A 22420-nucleotide genomic window follows, 5' to 3' on the forward strand; every position below is an offset into this window, starting at 1 on the left:
TTGACCTGCTTCGATGAAGAACTGTTTGCCTCTTATTATAGTCAATTAGAACCTCACACGTTATAATAAACCTGTTTTGAAGGATCTTAATGATTCTCAGGATTCTGATATACTGTCACAGTAGATGTTTGTCTTTAGTTTACCTATCAGATTTAATAAAAATGTGTTTATGTACACTTCAAAGGCATTTATAATTACCTCTGCACTTTAACTCTGTTGTTCGCTGTAGACCCATGTTTGCAAAAGGCACACATTCCCATCTTCTTAGGAGTACTCTGACCCAAACATTGTGCCATCTCTTGTATGCAATGTAGTTTTTGATTCCTGTCTAGGCTGACTTAGTGATCATATTCCTGTTTGCATTTTGAATTCTAACCCCGTAATGAAGGGATTCATTGCAGAGGACTACAACTAATTACTTTCCACAGTTTCAAAAGGTAATACAAGATTTTTAGTCACAAAGTCTACTTGAGGATTGAAAGAGAGATTTGCGTCAAGCTAGACAACCAGGTTTTTGATTCATAGGTTGACTTGTTCTCTGGCCTGAGCAGCAGAGAGACACTGTACTGAATGATTCAAGTATTTAGGTTATTATTATGAATACAGCAACTAATATCATTATGCGGCATTGTACCCTGATAATTCTATCGACAACCCATTGTCTTAAACTAGAATGTGGGTGATACTCCCCTTGGTTTGAAAGTTGAGCATTCACTCCTCAATAGTGGTGTGGAGAGGGAACACATAAACGTTAAATAGTCCAGTCCAGGATGGTCTGTTGTATTCCAGCCGCTGTCTGAAGGTATTGTAGAAGGACAGTATTGCCCACATTATTGAATGCTGCAGAGAGACTAAATACTACCAGCAGTGCAAGATAGTGCGAGTCTTTGATTCACAAGATGTAACACCAAAATCAATCTTGTCCCATGGCCTTGTGGAAAACTAGTTGTTCGGCATTTTTTCAAGGAATTTGTTGAGGATTTGGATGCCAGCTGTGGGATGGTTATTAAGAGGATCATTTATGTACAGCCCTTTTTAGGTCACAGCCTAAAAGACAGTGTAGCTGCCTAGTTTGCTAAAGATACTTTGGGGACTTTCAGAAAGTTGACCTAGGGATGCATTGAACTCATTGATTACCATTGGTTTTGTGGGTTATAACTCACATTTTCAGGCTTTCCATTTCCTAGCTTTACTTGCTTTAAGCTCCCAGGTTCAGTTTGTCCCTCCTGTTGCCTAAACCATGTTTTCTGTATCCTTCCATGAACTCGCTCTCTGTTAACAGGCCTGAAATAAATAAAAAATCATGATACCCTATAGAAATGATTTCACCAGAGATCAAAAGCTTATGTACATATATGAATGATTAATTGTCATAAAAACCAGAGCCAAATACCCAAAATACTATAGCATTAAAAACATGAAGGCATTGTTCTAAATACAAATTTGAAGTGCAGTATGGGACCACAAAAAGTCCCTAAGGCTTATAAAAAAGCATTAAAATAGAAAATGGAATTAAAAGGGGTTGGGCCATGGTGCCGAGCAGGATCAGCATAGGATTTCACAGCATCAGATGAATGGGAGGTTAAAATTACAAGTACCAATGATAACAGACATGGTACTACCTTAGAGGCAGGCTCCAGGACCAGCTTGCACCTTTAGGTAATTTCTCACGTTAGCAAAATGTGCAAATTAGCATTAAAGGACCATATCAAATCACCAACCAGCAACATAAAATCCCACTATTCAATAATCACCGAGTGTTCAGTAGATAATAAAACCAAGATTAAGTTTGCTGTAATCAACATATCACCCTCTTTTGTTTTTATCAAGACCAGCATGTAACCATCTCCTAAACAACTGCCGCTTCAATGCACTTACTTCACCAGATCCAAGCTCACTTTAAGAATCTGGTGATTGAGAAGACCATCAATATGCTTGTATCAGGTAGAAGTATTCTATATGCCTCAATATATCGTCCTGTGCTCTTCGCTCTACTCTGAAAACATCTACTCTATGCCACTGTGCTCTATGACACTCTACACCACTCTGCGCCACTACACCTTGTGTCACTGCACTCTATGCACTACACCACTACACTCTACTCTACATTACTGTACTCTCTGCCACTGCCCTCTACACCAGTCTACTCCACTCTTCATCACTGCAGTGACACTCTATTCTGCAACACTGAACTCTATGCCACTCTACTCTGCACTACTCCACTTTATGTCACTGCACTGTATGCCACTGCACTCTACGGCACTATATTCTGCTCTGCACCGCTATACACCACTACACTTTATGCCACTCGACTTTACTCCGCACTCTATGCTACTCAATTCTACTCTGCCTCACTGCCATCTGCATCACTCAACTCTAAGCCGCACCACTCTATTCTATGCCGTTGCACTCTACACCACACTTCTCTACTCTGCACCACTCTATGCTATGCCACACTATTGTGCACCAGTCTACTTTGCACAACTCCACTCTGCGCCACTCTGTTCTGCACCACTCCACACCACTGCACTGTACTATGCACCACTCAGATCTATGCCACTGAATGCTACGACGCTGCTTTGTACGTCATTGAATTCAATGTCACTGCAATCTACACCATAGTACTCTGCAACACTCGACATTAATGTATTCTATACCAATCAAGTGTGCTTTATGCCACTCCAGTGTGTGTCTCTCTACTCGACTCCACACTATGCTACACCAATACGTGACACTCCCTGCCTCTCCACTCTACAAAACTCTACTCCACTCTTCACCATTCCACTCTATGGCACACAACGCCACCCTCTTCTATGCTGCTAACTTTTACCCATGTTGAACAGCACCCACGCTGGCGAACAACATGGCTAAAACACACTGGCAAAGCCATTATCTCTTGCATAAGCGAGTCCTATTGGCTTTGCCAATGATTGTCAGTCATAAGAGTGAATAACAGGCATTTTAGGGCTTCTTGGATAACCCCTAATCTTTAACAGCTATTAAAAAATAAATGGGATTGTGTTGATGTAAAGATCTGGGAATACTAAAAATACCCATGTGGCTCTTTGTTGATCTCAGTGGCTTTAAGATTATTTTTTTTACAGCTTCACAGTACCTTTCTCTGCTGCAAAAAACTCTACATGGCAGTGGATTTTGATAAAAAAGTAAAGATCTGGCCAGATAATCTACTTAGCAGTTGGTGATATATTGCCTACAACCTGGCCATCATTTTGCTGCATCGTGCATATAGATTACAAGGATTTTTCCAACTTTCAGAATTAAAAGCTTTGTCAGAGTTAGAAAGAACTTCCCATAGGTCTTGTATCAAAAGTTATTTTAGAGTTCCAGTAGATCCTTTTACTTCATGAATGGCTGTATGTTAATGGGCTCTGGCTGTCGAGCAGCACATTAAGCGCACCCGAAGAGACTACATGATGTAGTAGTATTTGGGGACCTGGGGAGGAGTGCTTAAGATCCTGGACATGATGCCTGTGGGGACACTGTAAAAAGGTCTGAAAAGCTGAAGGTGAAAGGTGGCGAAAGCGAGAGCTGGAGGCTAAACTAATAGCCTGGGGAGTATGCTGTCAAAAATGCTGACGTTTTCATTCGATCAAAACATATCCAATAATGTACTACTGACTTGCTAAAATGTAAAATGTCAATAAAAACAACTTTCAAAAAGCAATCATAATGGCTCTATGTTGCAGTGTGGGTGGCCTTGTAGGCTTTCTCTGTTGTGTTTTAGTTAATCTTACAGTGTTACTGCTAGTTGACAAGGTCTTTGCTTGAGTTGTTTAATTCAACAGTACCTGTGTGTCTCTCAAACCTGACCTGTGTCCAGTGGTCTGATATGTCAAACATGGACATACAACATTTCCCAAATGTTTTGACTGGGAAATTGCTTGAAGTCCTCTCTAATTTTACCCTGACAGGACTGATATAGACCCCAAGAGCTATTTTAATTATCTTGCGGGGGAAAACACATTGTAGAGATTTGATATGCTGAAAGAAATCAAATAAATGTTGGTGTGGTCTGAAACAGTTGATGTAACTATACTGATATTTTTTGATATGGACACTCTTGACATCAGACCTGTAAATTGTGTCATTGAGTGTACAAGGGTCCTTCAAAATAGTGTAAAAGCTCAAGCTGTTCCAAATTATCCATGATCTCCATGAGACAGGATCATCCACGTGTAAGCTTACATCTCCAAATTTCAGCACCCTGGTGGAACTAGCCACAATATCCTCAATAAGCTCCTGGCTGAGGGGTGTAATTTTTCAACCTAGTGGCTTATAGACAGTGAATATTTTTACTCAGTCCTTGGGAGGAAGTGTATGCCTAAAGCTGATTATATTAGATGATGGCATGCTCTAAACAATAACTATTTCATATAGTTAGGGGACAACAAGGTATTTAGGATATACTTGTTCTCTGGGTGCAGGATGTCTCCATATAAAAGAGTACACATTGTTAACTGATGTCATGTAATTGATAAGTTAAGCATGCAGTGTCAGTGGGAGGGGGGCAGTGATCATTGCACAGTTGATAACACTGAATTGGAGTATATTTGAATATCCTGAGATTTTCTGGAATCCGCCCACGTCTTGATCTAACCTCAGTGTGCAGAATCAAAACACTAACCTTTTTGTTGTTTTTTGTTGTTAGGAGTGCATTTGGCAGAGTAGTTGCTATACGAAGATGTAAAGTGAGAGAGATCCTGAATAGTAATATCATTGTGAATATAACAATGATGTGTCACTTATGCAGGCTGGGAACCACACCTTTGAGATGAACCAATTTGATAAAGAACATGCTTCACATAGTGTCTCCTGCCAGCACGCCAGGCCACCCAATCAAATAGGGTCATAAATGGACCAAACAGTGTGTGCATAGTCACTGCATGCCCAAAGGATTTTTGACGGGCGTGTCTGCCTCCACTGATGAAGGGAGAAGCAGTAAACCTGCTAAGACCTCTGAGAAGTGTAGCTTCTTACTCGTGTACTTAAGTGCCTCCTGTCCGGGTAGGAACTGCATAAGGTACATTAAAGCAAACCAGCAACATCTCAAAGGCACCTATTGGTTTTTACACTCCTTTGGCATTCCCTGTTGCTCTATAATGTTTGCTATCCATCATTCCCTGATAGTCTCTGTTTTAAACCCATTCTGCAATCACATCACCATATCATTCCTATTTCTCATCAGTGACCATCCACTGGGTGAGGAACATGTATACAGTGTTATCAACATGTAGCTATGGATAAGAGACAACTACACTCCGCAAGATTTGTGGCCCGCTTGTTTACAACAAATGTTGGCCTCTCAAAGTACAACAAAGCAAAATTCAACTCCTCAGCTCAAACACCATGAAATAATTTACACTAAGGGCTTGATTACATGTACATCATGTCAGATACAATAATTATTGTACCAGAAGAAATAAGCCACTGAGGGGTTCAGACTCTATTGAGTGCAGTAATGATTGCCTATCGCAATTTAAAAGGGAATAATATGCAAATGTTGGTGCTTAGCACACCACAATCTGGACGTCCCAGTACATAGCATCCTTTTCTTTCATCACTAAATAAGAGTGCATGTGTTTTCTTGTTCTCACCCCCTCGTGCTGCTTCCCTCTCAAAATATCCACCTCTGCTCTGTGTTGTACACACCTCCCACCCACACCCCCACCATCCAATGTTTCTTACACCCCAGTTGTTTGTTGCTTTTTATTTCTTTTTAGGGTCGAGATTACAAGCGCGCCGCCCCTGTTGTAATCTCTCTTTGGGCTTTTAACCACAATTATGTCACACCTGTCACTTTCATTGGTTCGTAGGCTTGCCTTTTAGAATCCTCTTGCTTTCATTAGTGAAAGGCATACATATGTCATGCCTTTTCTGGTGTTCAGCCCTCCTTGAGCGCCCCGATAAAGTACTGAAAAAAAAAGAGGCTCCATGTTTTCAGCCTGATTTCTGCACTACTTTATCTTTTTATTTTCCATGCAGTGCGATTGCACTGGGTTTTGCATAGCGCGATCGCACTCAGTGCTTTTTCTTTCAATTTATGTAGCAAGAAAAGTCTGGTTAGGGGTTTACAACGCTAATAGCTCTAACTTGAGCAAATGCAAGACCCGTTGCATTGTAAATGCCTGTTTTAATTTCCTCCTCTGACTAAAGCTCGTCTGTTGCTCTCCCACACACTTCCCATTGCTCCCCACTGCACTGACTTTGAGTTCCCTCTACCCACTCTTCCATTGTTCCACAACTTCTTCCATCGTGGTCCTTAAGAAGTGTATTTTTTTCGCATTTTTAGAGGGCATGGCAGCTGCCATTTGCTGCCGAGTGGCTCCTTTTTAAAAAAAAACAATGTCACACACATTTAAATTATATTTTTATTTACTGCTTCAAGGAACGTCCATCAACTTGAAACAGTAATTAAAGAAAAATAAAACGGCGTACACATCATTGTGTATGCACGCATGCATGGTGATCCATGTGTGGGCATGCGTCATCACGCTGGGCTGTCATGTCATGTGTGAGTGCATGTGTGTTTTTTTTTTGTTTTTTGCTGATGCTGCTCAGCAATTACAAAGTATTTCTTTACTACCAATGCTGCACAGCATGGCAAAAACCATGCTAAAGCCAATAGGTCCAATATGACAGCCCTATTGGCTTTTCCAATGCTTATTGGTATTTGTAATTCCAAATGTGCTGGTGTGGTTGGGTTCACCAGTGCATTTAGGATTGGTACTTTTTACCTGCTTCCGACCTCCATGCAAATGAGACATATGCACTGCTGCATTTGGTGTTTAAAATACTTGCATTCACAATCATCGTCCCGAGATGAGTGTGTTTTTGAATGGGCATATGGACCCTGGGAGTCTTCAGAAAGCAAGCCCCTGTGTCCCAGGAGTCTCAACAAGTAGCCTCAAATTTGCAGTTTCAATGATTGCACTCTTGTGTAAAGTTTGAAGACAGAAGGCACCCTTGTGCAAACACCTATCGCGTAGACCGAGACTGTTACTAACAGAGACGGAGAGAGAGAAATTAACAATGCACTCTTTTGTAAGGCCTTTCCACATTGCTCTATTTTGCCCAAGTACATATCTTCTCCTCTAAACTCAAGGTGAAGAAGATGGTGCATATTATTAGCAGTGCCACTGGAAGCGGAGTACCAAATTATGCGTCAGGGTTTACCAAATTATGAGGAAAGAAAAGCCAAATGATGTGGCATAATGTGGCACATATATTGATAGCATTGCTTCATTATTTTATACTTTGTTCACACGATAATATTGTCTGGGCACGGATTTCATCCCATTAGTATCAGTTTAACAACAAGTACATACATTAGCAACTGAAAGATAACCAGTTAAACTTTGTAAAGGGTCTTCCAGTGCACTTGAACACATATAGCCACATTTTATGTAACTTTTAGTCAGTTTGAGCTAGAAACAATATTTTGCTAACATCTGATTATGTGACAGATGATGGATTATGTAGCAAAAATGCCAATTCCTTAATTATGAAAAAAAAACGGGAGCTGCAAAATCACATATTTCCAGTAGCCCTGATTATTAGAACTGTGACAAAGATTAGAGCTTTAATGGCGTGTCTGTGTAGACCAAGCCCCACATAAAGGGTGATTGCTGACAACACTATCTTTTCTGGTCTTGGTGGTATGTATGGGTTTTCTACTTTGTAACTCCATAATATCTCTGGTGACCTTACACATTACAAATCAATAAATATGAGTGGTACATGGTTGTTCCCTTACAACCAGCCATGGTTTAAGATGCAACACCAACACCACCCATGGTGTACGATGCAACACTTTATCTAATAACATTTGTAAACAGGGCTTTGTACCAAAAAAATATGCTTTCTTGAGGTATACATAAGCAGAAAAGTTTTATTTTCGCCAAACCTTTCTTACTTTGCAGGTGTGCTATACAGTACAACGCATATACACAGTGGTAAACGTTTAAAGCGAATTCTAAGCATGCCCTTCTGCTACAAAAGCGATGCTAGCTTTAGGGAGGTGTGTGCGAGGCACTAGGCACCAAGAAGTGGGCAAGCACTTTGGAATAAAGTAGTACTGCCACATCTACGTAGATATGATGCTGATCTGCTCTGTCCCTTTTAAGCTACACAGCACATCGACTTTGGTTGATGTGCTGTATTTTATGGTATAAATTGTAAATTTGCTCGACCGGTTTACCCCTTTTGTGCACACTTGAATTATAGTACTACTGTTGGTGTTGTGGTTTTACCACATTGTTGACTGAGAAAAACTGAATTAAGACTGCAAAGATTTGTGCCATTATCTCTAGAAAAAAACTGATGGTGCCGTTCAGAAAGAGTCTACTTCAAATGCTAAAAAATGTAAACATGCGGTTTCAGATACTATATAAAAAGTTAATCATTATTATCCTTGCAAGAACAAGGCCTCCCATTCAGGAAGAATGCAAACTTCTTGTACTGTGAACCATTTTTTATAAATGAGCATCTCGTATGGGGTTACCCTTAGGAGACAGAGAGGTACTTGCATTCTGTAAAATGCAGCCACAGTGTATTAGTCTTCCAAACACAGGTACTCCAGGCGAGCAGTAAAATAGAACACAGGAGTCAAAAGGTTTTTCTTGGTCTTGCGAAGGGATATCCTTGGACTAAAATAGTTTAAACTCTGAAGCCAAAAAAGCAACAAAAAAAATAACTAAATAAAATGAAATATATGTGTGTGTGTATATAGCTACACACACATACATATATGTGTGTGTGCGTATATATATATATATATATATATATATGTGTGTGTGTGTGTGTAAAATAAGGATATCCCGAAGGTAGGTGTGCAGACCAGCACAAATTGTCTTCACATAATGTTGTAGCTTCCTATATCCGATCGGCACATTTCTTGACTTTGGGTGTATTTTCACATCCGTGCTGACTTTGTCCTATTGGATGAACAAATTGTTGCCAGGGAAGATACACTAATGTAGAAGAAGCAGCTCTGTAGTCCTGAGGTGCTATAAATACCATATGATGTGGCAGTTGCCAAGGTAACAGTGCATTTTGTTGTGAACAACACTGCAAGAAGAAGTACATTCAGGCTGCAGTATATTTAAGCGGCAGTGCTGCCCACCTATGAAGAATGGATCTGATTCAAGCAGAAGGGAACACTAATGTGAAGTGAATGTTAACGGAATGCACAAATATTTTAACCACCTTCCAGATCACTACCTCTGTGCTTCGTTACGTTTTTTTTCGCAATTGATGCGAGGTGTAAAACTAATGAGGTTTGAAAGCACCCAGTGTTCTAAAATAACTTTAGATCAACTGCAGCACAATTCCGGTGTGAAACCAGGAACATATACCTGTAAAAATGCGTTTACGGGATCCGATAAAAAAATTGTATCATCTACTTTAAAACAGCTTTAAAAACAGTGTCAAGAAAATATCTGAGGTTATATAGAATCTTTGTTCAATAAATAAAATAAAGACCATTAGTCTAATAAAATAAGAGGCATTTGTATGAATGCAGGTGACGAATGTCGACGTTAAAGAGTACAATGTATATGTTTCTGAATTGCCCTTTTACTCACACCTTGACTTGGGGCGGTGCGAGGAGGTGCTTAGAATGTTGCTTTAACTGCTTTGTCATGTTGACAAATCTATCCGGATTGATAAAAATAGGGTTAGTCCAGTCTTTACTGGTAAAAACAAGGATAATTCTGACATGTATACACCATTCACAGACGTCTTGTGCACTAAAGCAACTGGAACTCGTGCCATTGCCATGCACAGTGTTGCCATCAGTTATGTTATTTCAGATGTTGCAGTGATGTTATCAGTGATGTCATGAGTGTGTTAATATGGAAAGTAATTAGCAGTTCATTGTGAGGGGGCGAGTTTTACCTACTTTAGGACATTACTTACGGATTCACAGAGTCTCAAAAATAAACATTAAAAAAATGAAAAGGGGGCAGTGTACATTTATCCTGCCCACTCTAGCCTTGGTGTGGGGTCCCCCAGGATCCTACCCAGGCTGAAAAGCATTTTTTTTTTATAATTGTGGCTGAAATTTGTAAATTTACATGAATTTTGGCACAATCTTTTTAAGAAAAAGGCAAGCACAGTCTCACACACTTGCTTGTAATATTGCCCCTGGGTGGGCCAGGTCCCGGGTGCATTGGGGGTGAAAAAAGAGGGGCGGCGCATGGGACTCCCTCGTAGGACTTTTCAAAGCCCCGGGTCCTGCCATCTCACCGGGGCACTGCAAAATAAGTATGTGGGTGGGCCGCATGGCCCCTGTGCCCTGGGTACCACCACCTCCCCAGGACAAAAGTTCCCACGTGGCCCCACCCCTTGCAGCCTCATGGACCACCAGCTCCCCGGAGCACTGTAAATTCTGAATGCGGACGGACTTGCTGGGCCCACACGTGCCCCAGGGACCATCTCCTCTCCGGGCAAAAGTTTTTTAATGAATGCAGGGAGGCCTTCATGGCCCCCTCACCGCCCCTTGGCCTGCCATCTCCCTGGGGCTATAAGCATAATATATGGGGATGCTGCTCTGCCCCTGTTCCCTGGAACCTCCACCTCCCTGGGGCTTAAAGTATATAGTGTGTTGGGGGAGGTGCACACCAACTGCACCCTGGGGACCACCGCCTCCCCAGGCCAAAATACATTAGGGGGTCCTGTAGACCCTCCGTGCCCCAGTGACCACCACCTCCCCAGGGTTTAAAGAAAACAGTATGCAGTGGGCACACAAAATACTATAAGTATAAAAGGGGGATGGTTAGATTAACATATAGTAATTAGCATTATTTCATGTTAAAAAAAAAAAACTGAAATTCACTGAAAAAACCAAAGGTTACAGGGACGTTATAGTTAGGAAATAGATTTTTAAAAACCATAGAAATTCACTTATAAAAGCCAAAGGTTACAGGGATATTATAGTTAGTATCTGAATTTACTCGCACAAAACCATGGAAATTCAGCAGTAATTCCAAGTAACTATAACTCGTCCCTCCGCAATGCACAAATTGTCATGAGTACTGTAAATATCCGGAGTAATTAGGAGTGCAAGTCAGGGGCGCGTGTTATTGTTACCTCAGGGCGCTAGATATATTTACTTGAAATAACTCTAACTGTAAATTCAGAACCTAACTATAATATCCCTGTAACCTTTGGCTTTTATAAGTGAATTTCTATATCCTCTGTTTTTTTAAGTGACATATATATATATATATATATATATATATATATATATATATATATATACACTCACACACATAAATATATATATTTCCATTTATAACACAGTTTCCATTGGAAAAGCATTTGTTGGTTTGCCTATAACTTTGTCACCATTTGAAGAATCTTCATGAAACTGTCCTAAGAAAGTCTTATATACCTCAGCTCCTTCCTGGAATGTTCCAGGGACATTCATCAAGCGGGGCCTGGGACAAAAGGGGGTCTCAAAACACAATGTCCATAGGAAATTTGAACAGCAATACCTCTAAAACACCTGAACAGAATTTCACCAAATTTGGCAGAAAGGTAAATCTTGGCCCAGAGAGTATGCTTTGTATGATTTGATGTAAATCCATTTAGTAGTTTCTAAGATGCATAACTATATGTTTGGTAATGAAGGAAGCTTGCAAAGGTCCCTCTATCAGTCATGCAAATTCAAATAAAAGAGCAACATGTTTGGCCGCTGGGGCTTATTTGCCCGTCAGCAGTCTCACTCCTGCAGTAGATTGGACTATATTGACTAGCTCCAACAAGGGATGTGGCCAGAGTGTCTGCGATGGGTCGCCATGAGTGAGCAGTTGGCCATGCTGCTAACCTGCACAGCACACAGGCAAAGGCTATGCAAGGAGTTGGTAGCTGTATGAGGGGAGATTGGCCTGCGTGTGTGCTGTCGGGCCTGGCCATAGGCAAGGCCGGCAGCCAGCCCCACACCACGCATGGCCAGAGGTTGTGTGCAGTGGAGGATAGATACCCATGAGGGGTTTGGTGCCAGTCTACTCCTGGCTACGCCCAGCCAAAGTGTGTATGTGGGTGGGTTCACGCTTGGTCATTTGTAGCTAACCACAAGCCAGACCCTGCAGCCAAACTCACACTGCGCAATGGCAAAGGCTGTATGTGGCGGAGGGTTTGGTTGCCCTCAGGGTGATTAGCATACTTACCAATTGGTAATAAAATATTGTGTTCCATTAAAAAAAGCTAGAAATGCACTGAAAACACCAAAGGTTAATGTGATGTTATAACTTGGTATGGTAATAATATCTTACTTTGTTTAAAAAAACACAGAAATTAAAAAAAACAAGGGGTAAAGTGATGTATTGATAGACGAAAATGTCAGTTTTAACATAACATTTCAAAATAAAACAAAATCAATGAAATTCACCAGGTAGTGTTATTTCAAGTAGGTATAACTTACGCCACTGCCATGCACTGCTTATAACTCACATGTTACAACACCCATGAGTTGTTCTATAACAAAATTGATGACATCACTGATGACAAATGAAATGACATCATTGAAGACAACATTCTGCATAGCGGGGTGCAAGTTATAGTTACTTGAAATACCATAACTTGGTTAACTTCACTCTTTTTGTTTTTGTTTATAATGCTATGTTTAAGCTAACATTTTCACCTAACCTGTTGTTAATACAAAGTTACGTTAGGATTGATGTATTGACTCATTAAAAAACCGTAAGTTATATTTGAAAAACTTTGAATTTCTCTTTAAAAAAAATCAAAACTTAAAATACACTCTGCTGTTTCCTCTGTTCCTTCCTCATCTCTACGTGCCTTACCAGTTGTGCTTTGAGTCTTCCCTCGATATCAGTCTTCTGTCGCTGTTCATCCTGAGTGTAGTGGATGGTGGGGCAAAGGCTGCCCACGAATGCGGCCTACTTTTACTAGCAATGTGCGATTTCTTCTTGAAAATAGACAAAGCAGGCCTTTAAAACAGACTTGGGTTGTTGGACAGCTCCAGTTTTTTTTTGTTTTGGGTAATATGGGTTCTTTGAAAAAGATGAGTAAAATCAAATGTACCTCTGCCTGATCTCTCTTGACTCCTAAGGTGTAGGGGTGAGATTGTGACAGGCTGACAGACATACCTGTTACAGGTAGTGATGCATCCCTAAAGCGACAGGGCGACCAGGCATGCTTACAGCTGTGCATATGCCCGGCCTGTAAATATGAGTGGCAGTAAGTCCTTATAATATTGAGTGTTTTAAGTCAGTTTTAGAACAAAAAGAACTAACATTTGTAATTACTTCAAAAATGACTCAGGCGTGTATTAATACCCTCCAAGGGATAAATCTCTAACCGGTCGTAAGAATTACATGGGCACAACTCACTGTAATTGAGAAGGTTCAGTACTCCTTTGAGCATAATAAGACACAAAGCGCCAATAACCGTAATAATAAAGGCAGAGAATGTCATTTTTGCTCCTTTTATGTGCACTGTTCATTCTGCACTCCTTTCTATGCACGTGACCGCCACAAAAACTGATGTAATTAACACATCTTTATGCTCTTAGGAACAGAAATGTGTGCGACAATGAACAATTCATGTGTTAATATAACCACAATGGAAAAAGGAAGGGAATCGGATGCAGCGGTTGGTTTTCAGATGATTACATATAACGTATCAATTAATAGTTTTTGTCCATTTTTTACGATTTTGCCAGAAATGCTCCACAAGTATAAATTTCTCTTGAGCTTTCTTTTGGCTTGCAATGCTTTTCCTTCAGCTGCCCCGCCCTATTCGTGGAGTATTCTGAGTAGAATTGTTTTCAGAACTGCTTTTGATTAAAATGCTTTCCTAAGTGTAGATGCCAAGAGTGTTCACTTTGAGGTCTCTGTTGGCCCAGTGTAGTTGGCTCAGGTTCAATAGGACTACACACCAGGAAATCACTAGAACGCATGCTTTTAAATTAATTCACATTTTCAAACAATAAAATTAATTACTAATATTGTTTCAAAAACGACTTTTGGATGATCTATCTTGTGCTCGTGTTCAAATAATCGAAATTCTTAAATGTATTTAGTTTCCTAAATGAGCTTCAGGATAATATGTTTTGCATTTGCTAACGTGCAATGTATTGGGAAAACCAGCATTCAAAAATGCAATTTTCTTTCACATAATATATTATTCTTAAATGGCAATAACATTTTAAACTTAAAAAATGTGAGTCCAGTCATGATGCTTACACTGTTCGCCCATTTTGTCTTTCAAAGGGATTGACCAGGGTCAAATGACCTACGACGGCCAGCACTGGCATGCCACAGAGACCTGCTTCTGTTGTGCCCACTGTAAGAAGTCACTGTTGGGACGTCCCTTTCTCCCGAAGCAGGGGCAGATATTTTGCTCTAGGTCCTGCAGTGCTGGCGAGGACCCCAATGGCTCGGATTCCTCGGACTCTGCTTTTCAGAATGCCAGAGCGAAGGAATCGCGCCGAAGTGCCAAAATTGGCAAAAACAAAGGAAAACCGGAGGACAGCAAGATGAATCAGCTCCATGTGACCTCCAATAGACTTTCCGCAGATGTGGATCCACTCTCGCTACAGATGGACTTGCTCAGTGTGTCTAGTCAAAATCCAAGCTTGAATAGAGAACATTTGTGGAGGAGCCGAGATGAACTGTACCGTTATGGAAACAAAATGGAGCGCAGCCAGTCGCAAAGCCCATTACAGCTTCTCAGCCAGTGTAATATAAGGACTTCCTATAGCCCAGGACAGGTGTCCGGGACCTCATCAGATATGTGGGCAAAGCAGTTCAGTAATCCAAAGAGAAGCTTGTCAACAGCCATAATGGGGCACAGTGAGGGTTATGTCCAAGACTGCAGGGATGATTATTACCAGGGAAGACTCAGGCAGCAGGAAAGTTATGGAGAGATGACCAGTAAGAGTTTTAATGAGACCAGGACCAACATCCGAGTTCCATCATATGACGAAGCGCAAAGCCTGTCCACTCAGCAGTGTCAAAGCAGGCTTCCAATCAATGTGCTTAAGTTCCCAGAGGAACTCACTCCTACGGAACAGACGCCACGGGGATCAATGGAGTCACTCGCCCTCTCTAATGCAACAGGTAAGACCCTAACAAGCAATGTACAACCTTCAAATTGCTATCTAGAACCATACCATAATGTGTGCACTGCCGTTACCTGTCCTGTGAAGCTTGAAATGAGGTGCACAATTGGATTTTTGATGTGTGGAACACAGGATATAATTTGGTGAAAGCGTTAGCAAAAAGTAGAAGGTGGAACTGATGGCAAAAGCGCTTTTGACTTTGCTAGGTTTGACAGACCTGTTTTATGATGAAAACAAGAAAATGTAAACATATTTAGTGAAATGCAGCAATTAGCAAACGATACATTTAATATATAGATTAATATCATTAGCAAATGTTAAGTAAGTAAGATATATATATATATATATATATATATATATATATATATATATATATATATGATGCTTCTAAACTCAGAAAATAGAAAGATTGCTTCATACAGCATTGTGGCAAAAGTCTATAGAATGTAGCACACCTACGCTCAGTTCTTGTGGATTTTCCTGCAGTTTCTCTGCTTGGTGCGACCATTAGCTTTGGAATATTAGTAAAGCATTTTACGTTACACTTGTTCTATGTAATGTGCTCACAACATTTTTTGAAAAAGCATGGATAGTTTATTATTTTCTAATAATTCATCATCTTTCTAACTTTATATTGCATCTTTAAATACATTGAATTATTTTAGATCCTGACCATAGGACACAGAACGTGTTTGTTCCCAGTAGTCAGTGACTATTCATGTGCGTAGCAATAAGCAATTATTTAGAGAGTAGTCTTTGTATTGGGAGGAAAGGTGATTATTTGTGTCAGAGTCTCAAGTACAAGGTGTGGCATATGTTGAGAAGCATGACTAAGTAGGGGACGTAGTCTAAATAGGCCTGGTGGCTCAGGATGGGGTGATGATGTATGGAAAAGGCATGGTGCTATAGGAAACAAACATGGTAAAAGAGAGGGAGAACACAGTGTTCTAGTGAAGAGGCACGATGATATAGGGAGAAAACATGGTGCTATAAGGAGGCTGCATGATGCTGTTGAGATGGAGCATGACACTACGAAAGGAGACATTGTTGCAGGGAGAAGCCATGCTGGTTAAGGAAGGTTGCTTGAACTGTTGGGTATGGATATGCAGGAAGGAGGTGTGGTGCTCCAGGGAGTCAGCATTGTGCTGCAGGGGCTCTAGGGCTGGAGGAAGGAGGCGCAGTAATGTACGAAGCAGAAATACTTTAGGAGATGGACTAATTGAGTTAGGAGCTATAGTCTTGCAACAAAAATATATGGGAGGGGTGGAGTGTCCAACAGTGCAGTATGGTCTGAACTTGAGTTCCACTGTCGATGGAAGGCCTGGCTGTGGTACTACTTGTGGAAAAAAGAGGGTGTGAGGTCTAAGCGACATATGTAATGTTTAATGTTGAAAGGAGGGAGTGTCCCAAAGAGGATGAGTTTTTAAATGAAAACCAAGTCACACCAGGATAATTGGAGTCTTTCACCAATGTTAATGTACGGAGTAAGTCAATAAGCAGTGCACAGTATTTAAATTGCTAAGTACTCTATGTCATAACATATTCAGCGCAAATGCCTGTGCTTTGAAGCTTGAGACAAAACAATTCAGGGTATAATTTGATGAAATCCTTAGCAAAACGGAACTGTTGACTGATGTGATTTGTTTCCTTTGTTGTGTCTCTGTTGGCAAGAGTTATCTTCCATCTTGCGCCTCAGTGTTTCATGCATTGAAGGCAAATGCAAGCCATCTCCAGTGCATACTTGTTTCAGTATACACAATCATTATTTCAGGAACCCTTCACATAATACTTGTGAATAATCCCAGTTGTTAAAAAAAATATAAACATGAAGAGCCTTATTTGCCTCAGGCCTCTGGACTTAGTTTAGAAGTGAAGAACAGTAGGCATCACCCCTGGCTGCAGCTACTGCAATACAAATTAAAACCGGCAGAGCCTGTGCAAGGGAGATCAGGCAGTTCACCCCTTGAAATTAAAGTGGAGATCAATGGATGATCTCTCCAATCATTGCAAGCATCAAGGCATGATAAGGGCACACAATTTTAAACTGCTCCATAGCCTCTGCCCTGCCTTCCCAACTCTTAGCAGCAGGTGATTGGAGCACGGTCAACTATGAACTCAGCATACAACTTTGTTAATGCAATGCTTGTTTGCGTTTTGGGGATTTTAAATATTGCTTCATTGAACTAGATGGCAGTTTAGTTGGAATGTAAATGCACTTGGTGCACTCTTTTGTATTTTATTAGGCGAAAAAGCAATTGTAGCAAGAGCATATGCAGGGGTGTATTTTTTACTACCTTCTACCGTTCTTTTTTTGTCCTCCGTACACTTTCTTAGTCCCTACACATTGCAAGCCCCAGACTTATACTGACTGGAGTCTTGACTAGCTTTCTCATTGGGTCCCTTTGTCCTTTTCACATAGCTCTTCATCCTTTCCTCCTTGGGCATCAATCCCAGGAGTCTGGAGCCAGGACCTCCTCCTGCGGCATCTTCTCTGTAATGGCTTGTCTGGGCACAAATGGCCATGGGCCTGAATCCCTGCCCCTTCGCTCATATTGCTTTGTCCTCATCTTTTATTACTCTATGTTTCACTTGCCCTAATACCTACCTACCACAGGCATCCCTAGACTGCATCTCTTCCGAGTGCAGGACCTACCGTAATAATATACTACTCTTGAATTATCTGCCTTGACCTATCACCATAATGGGAATTTCATCCTATTATGACCTCTTTTGATTTTTTTTACTGGTGGCCATACTGTGCCTACGCTTCTGCGTTTCCTGTGTCAACTCCATACATTGTTTACATTTGTAGTGCCAGTATTTCCAGCGATGGGATTTTGTTGTTTCTAGACTGTCTCCAACCTTCGTCTGATAGGGCTTACAACCCTGCGTGGATTCCATATATCAATTCCACGTTGATTAACAGAGCCAACTGGGGTTGGACTCCACCTACCACAAGGATCATTATGAACATTATCTCTAGTCCTGAACGTTTCGTCCACAAATCATTAGGATAGCACACAAAATTCCAAGGCTGGAAACAGTGCCTACCTGAAGTGAAGTGGTCACCTGAAACTCCCATTACTCTGCTTTGCTTCTGCTTTAATTTATATCCAAGTATTTTGCCTTTATGCTGATTGTACAGTGCTCGGGTATCTTGCCTATTCTCAGTGGCAGCTGCTAGTACCTGTGACTATGCCTTAGTTTCACCCATATACTCTATGCTGTTCAGCCCTTCACACTACGCACTTGCTCTTTATTTACTTCGCTTGATCTGATGAGTTTAATGTAAATCTGCTTTGATTATGCAGCACTCTGAACCCCATTTTTGGTAATGTTTCACGTCATATAAGATGACACCTCGCGTTCTTACAGTCTCTAAAGAAAGGTTGCAGAAAGTCACATTCGCACATCGGATTAGAAGTCTCTTTGCCTACATTTACCATATATTACTCAATTCCGCATCTAAAGAGAGGCCTTCTGATGTTCAGAGTGTACCATCGTTGCCTTTGAGTTTCAATTATTCCAACAAAGAGTAACACAATTAGGATGTTGGAATTTTCCATTTGTCTTGCATGTCATTTTAACCTTTGTTTACACAAAGAAACAGGGGCACAGTCATGAGTTTCTTTATCGTGTTTTACGTTTTAATACAGAAAGAAACTGAACATGGTATGACTCCTCCATGCAAAGCAATCCAAACAGCACAACATGAATGAAACTCTTACTTGATATTTTGCAAGTTAGAAAAAGTGACGCGCGCAAAGTAGTCATTCTCGATGTTTGGTAGGGCTCTGCTCCAAAACCGGCAAGTCACATGAGACCGCCTAGTACTGACACAAGAACCCACTGCTGCAGGGAACTGGCTGACGCCGGGAGCCGGTGGTAAATTGTAATAAATGCTGTTGGCAATGAGTCCAAAAAACACCTGGAGAGCAGTCATGGAAAGGGTGCACTGTCCGTGCACACAGCGGAAGTATCTGTGGCCCCTTCTGTAACATCAGAGTGCCCGGGGGGCGCACATGCCCATTGTGCCCCCGGGCCTCTTGATGTCATACGGCCATTGGATTCTCACACAGACAATGTTTCAAAGACGTGCATTCAGAAGTAAACTGAAGTAGAGTCAGACCCACACAGAAGCTCGTGAGGCTTGAACATTTTCCATGTAAGTCGGAAACTTTAAGAGAATTTACATAGATGTGGTCAGTGATCCTTGGTGTCTTTGTAGTACACTTTCCATGTGACTTTTTCAAGCTTTTCCGAGTTTCTCCGGGTACATGTTTAGTGTCGTTCAATTTGTATCTTTGTTTTTCTGTTGTAAAACTGAACAGTAAAAAAGCTGGGTCCATTATGTTGGACTACCTAGCATTCAAATAAGCAAACCACGATACCCAAACAGCTGCGAGGAACTCACAGAAGAGGCTGTGCATGTGATGCTTTGGAGATCCGGTATTGGAGATGTTGTATGTCTGCCTTAAGAATATAGGTAATAGGTAGTTAGAGTCACAGAGAAAAAGGAAAAGCTGTGTCCTCTATTTTTGGCAGATCATTACTATGATCAGTATTGGTTGTGTATTGAATTGGTGAGAATGTACTAATAGGAGGCCTTTGAAGTATGAAACACTTATTCATTCGTGAAGACCCCATACCTAACTTCTCCCAATGTTATGGTCTTAATCTGTGGCCACTGTGCAAGAAGATAATAACAGCCAAGCTCAGAATGCATCATTTAGCCTTCTTGGAGTGAGCGAAGAATCTGTGCATTGCAACTCCATTCTGACAAGCATCCTGGGCACGTGACTGAGTCTGCTCGCTCCTTCAGTACCGCCTTGACAACGTGTAGATAATGGCCGTATGTACCTTGGTTGAAATTTTTTTTTAGTGCTGGTCATGTTATTTTTATCTGAAGCCTCTTGTGCTTTATCATCCTACTATGATTGCTGTCATGTCTCTGCAGGCGCACCACAGGTAGAACATTTTGTGTCAAAAGCAATAGGAACGGCGTGTCAGTTCCAGTAGGATAACCGCTTCCCTCCGCTTTTCTGTTTGTGGCAAAAAGTATTGTTCTGGGTAGCTTCTCGGCTCCTCATTTTTGGATATACTGCTTAGAACCTATATATAAAAAAACAAAGGTTATAGGAACGTTAGGCTCACGTTTCAAACATACAAAACCATAGAAATTCAGCTGTTAATGTTAAAGTTATTTCAATTAACTATAACTTGTACCCTTGCCATGCACTGCTTAGTACCCCAGATATTACAACACTCATGACATCTTTGATAACATCATTGACAATATCACTACAACATTTGCAAAAACATTATTGATGAGAAAACAGTGCATGGCGGGGGCACGAGTTATAGTTATCTTAGGGCTCAAGTTATAGTTCCTTGTAATAACTTTAACTATAACAGCTGAATTTCTGTTGTTTTGTATGCTTGTGATGTGAGCCTATCTATAACATCCCTGTAACCTTTGTTTTTTTAAGTGAATTTCTATGTTTTTTTTAACATAATGTAATTTTAATTATTATAAAGTAATATATATAGTATTTTACATTGTACTGGCGGAGCACCGTGGTGCAGCAGGAATGTACCTCACTGTTTACACCCAGATCTGCTTCTGCCTTTTGCAAATAGGATTTACCTTCTCTTTTTCAAAGAACAGTACTGTATAATATATAGAACTGTAGTACATACCACATCACTTTTGAGCCTGCTACAAATAGGATATTAAGGCTGTGTCCTAAGTTAATAGGATAATTAGGCATTATCTTGTCTGGCGGGAGCATTTCTGCTTCTTCGTGCTGTTGCAAAGATGGGGTGGGGTCTGGGCTTTCTTACTGTCCACAGCCTCAGCAGCTTCAAAGACCGGTCCAGTGTCTCCGGATCCAGAATTATTGGTGCCAGAGTTTGTGGGCTCTATAACTCCGGGCCCGGAGACACTTGTAAATCCGGTGGCAAAAAAATGACTAAGAGTTATTACTGTTGGGGAAAGTGCACCACTCTTAAAGAGGGCCTAAATAGTGTTTTGAAGAATTCAGCCTGATTTGAAATTCTCACCAAGACGTTCATCTGTAACTTATTGGGGTAAGAAACAAACTTCCACAGCCTGTTTTGGAACTGCTTGCCACAGCAACTACTTGCAAACTAACCCTATCCTTGTTCATCCTTCGTGCATTTCCTTGAGCACATCCCGCAACAATAAGGAAACAAATTGCTGGCAGATACAGTCCAGGAAATGAAGGAAACAATACCACAAAATTGCAAAGGAATTAAGTACATCCCCAGTGTTTTCCGAGAACAAGCCCGTGTAAACGCAGTCCAGCTGAGGAGCAGTATTTTTTAACAGCACTTTGAAACCACTAAAGAACACAAATGGCGTCTTAGGGTCCTGCCTCCTGGGTCTTTATTAGGAGTCCCAGAACAATCAGGAGAGGTCTTGGCTAATAACTAAGTGCCGGAATCCGCATCCAGAGTTCCTGCGGGCCCTTAGTATTCCCCACAGATACTCTGTGGTATGTGGTTGCGCTTGATGAACGACTACAGGGTAGCATCAGCTTTGTCAGTCACATGTGAAACATATTAGTCATGCTTTTTCCTGGGGTGCCGACTGAAGCAAAAGCGTCATCTAAAAGCGGGCTTAAGTGGCCTCAGGACTGATGAAAGATTTTCTGGCACTACAAAAGTTTATTGGCTGTGACACCCTTACAAAGTCTGGACCACACCTAGCAAGGCATGGATCTTCTACAGAGAGCAACTGGTTAATCTGGTGAAATTCGAATAGAGCGTGTTCAGTGTCAGTTCTAGCTATGGAGAAATTTACTACTGGAATATTGTGTTTGGACCTTGGGTTGGTATCTGGCGCTGGTTTTCAATAGCCCTGAACATTGTTTTTGTTGTTCTTTGATTTATTAACTGAAGTTTGGCCACTTGGTACCCTTATTTAACATTAGAATTCTTCAAATCATTAAGATTAGGAATTAACTATTCTATAGTGCTTTACAATAAACTTGGGTGGTCAGTGGCGGAAGAGAGAATAGCAACATAATAGTAAACTATCTTTCAGCCTAAGTAGTAGTGATGGTAAAGGTCACATTGAGGTATGAAACTGGCATGGTGACATTACAGAGAGTGTGTATCGCAGCTGAGTTGTACCAATACCACCAACCATTCTTAATATCACACATGTGACGAATGACCTGCTGGTGAGAATGAGGAATGAGAATTGAATTGCCTACACCAGGAGGTAGCCTAGAAAATGTACTTGCAAGTCACTTGCCACTTCCCCTTAATAGTTTGTAAAGCTAG

At 41.0% G+C, this 22420-nt stretch overlaps 1 protein-coding gene across 8 annotated transcripts in view; it reads left to right on the plus strand.

Annotated features, from left to right (window-relative positions):
• Positions 1-22420, plus strand: part of PRICKLE2 (prickle planar cell polarity protein 2) — a 1019428-nt gene that overhangs the window by 922833 nt on the left and 74175 nt on the right. For all 8 annotated transcript variants that reach the window (XM_069206505.1, XM_069206507.1, XM_069206504.1 and 5 more), the window contains one exon: positions 14259-15107. In XM_069206505.1, coding sequence (XP_069062606.1) covers positions 14259-15107 — 849 coding nt within the window. The remainder of the gene's footprint in view (positions 1-14258; positions 15108-22420) is intronic.

This window comes from Pleurodeles waltl, chromosome 9 (assembly GCF_031143425.1).
Source record: "Pleurodeles waltl isolate 20211129_DDA chromosome 9, aPleWal1.hap1.20221129, whole genome shotgun sequence".
Taxonomy (NCBI): Eukaryota; Metazoa; Chordata; class Amphibia; order Caudata; family Salamandridae; genus Pleurodeles; species Pleurodeles waltl.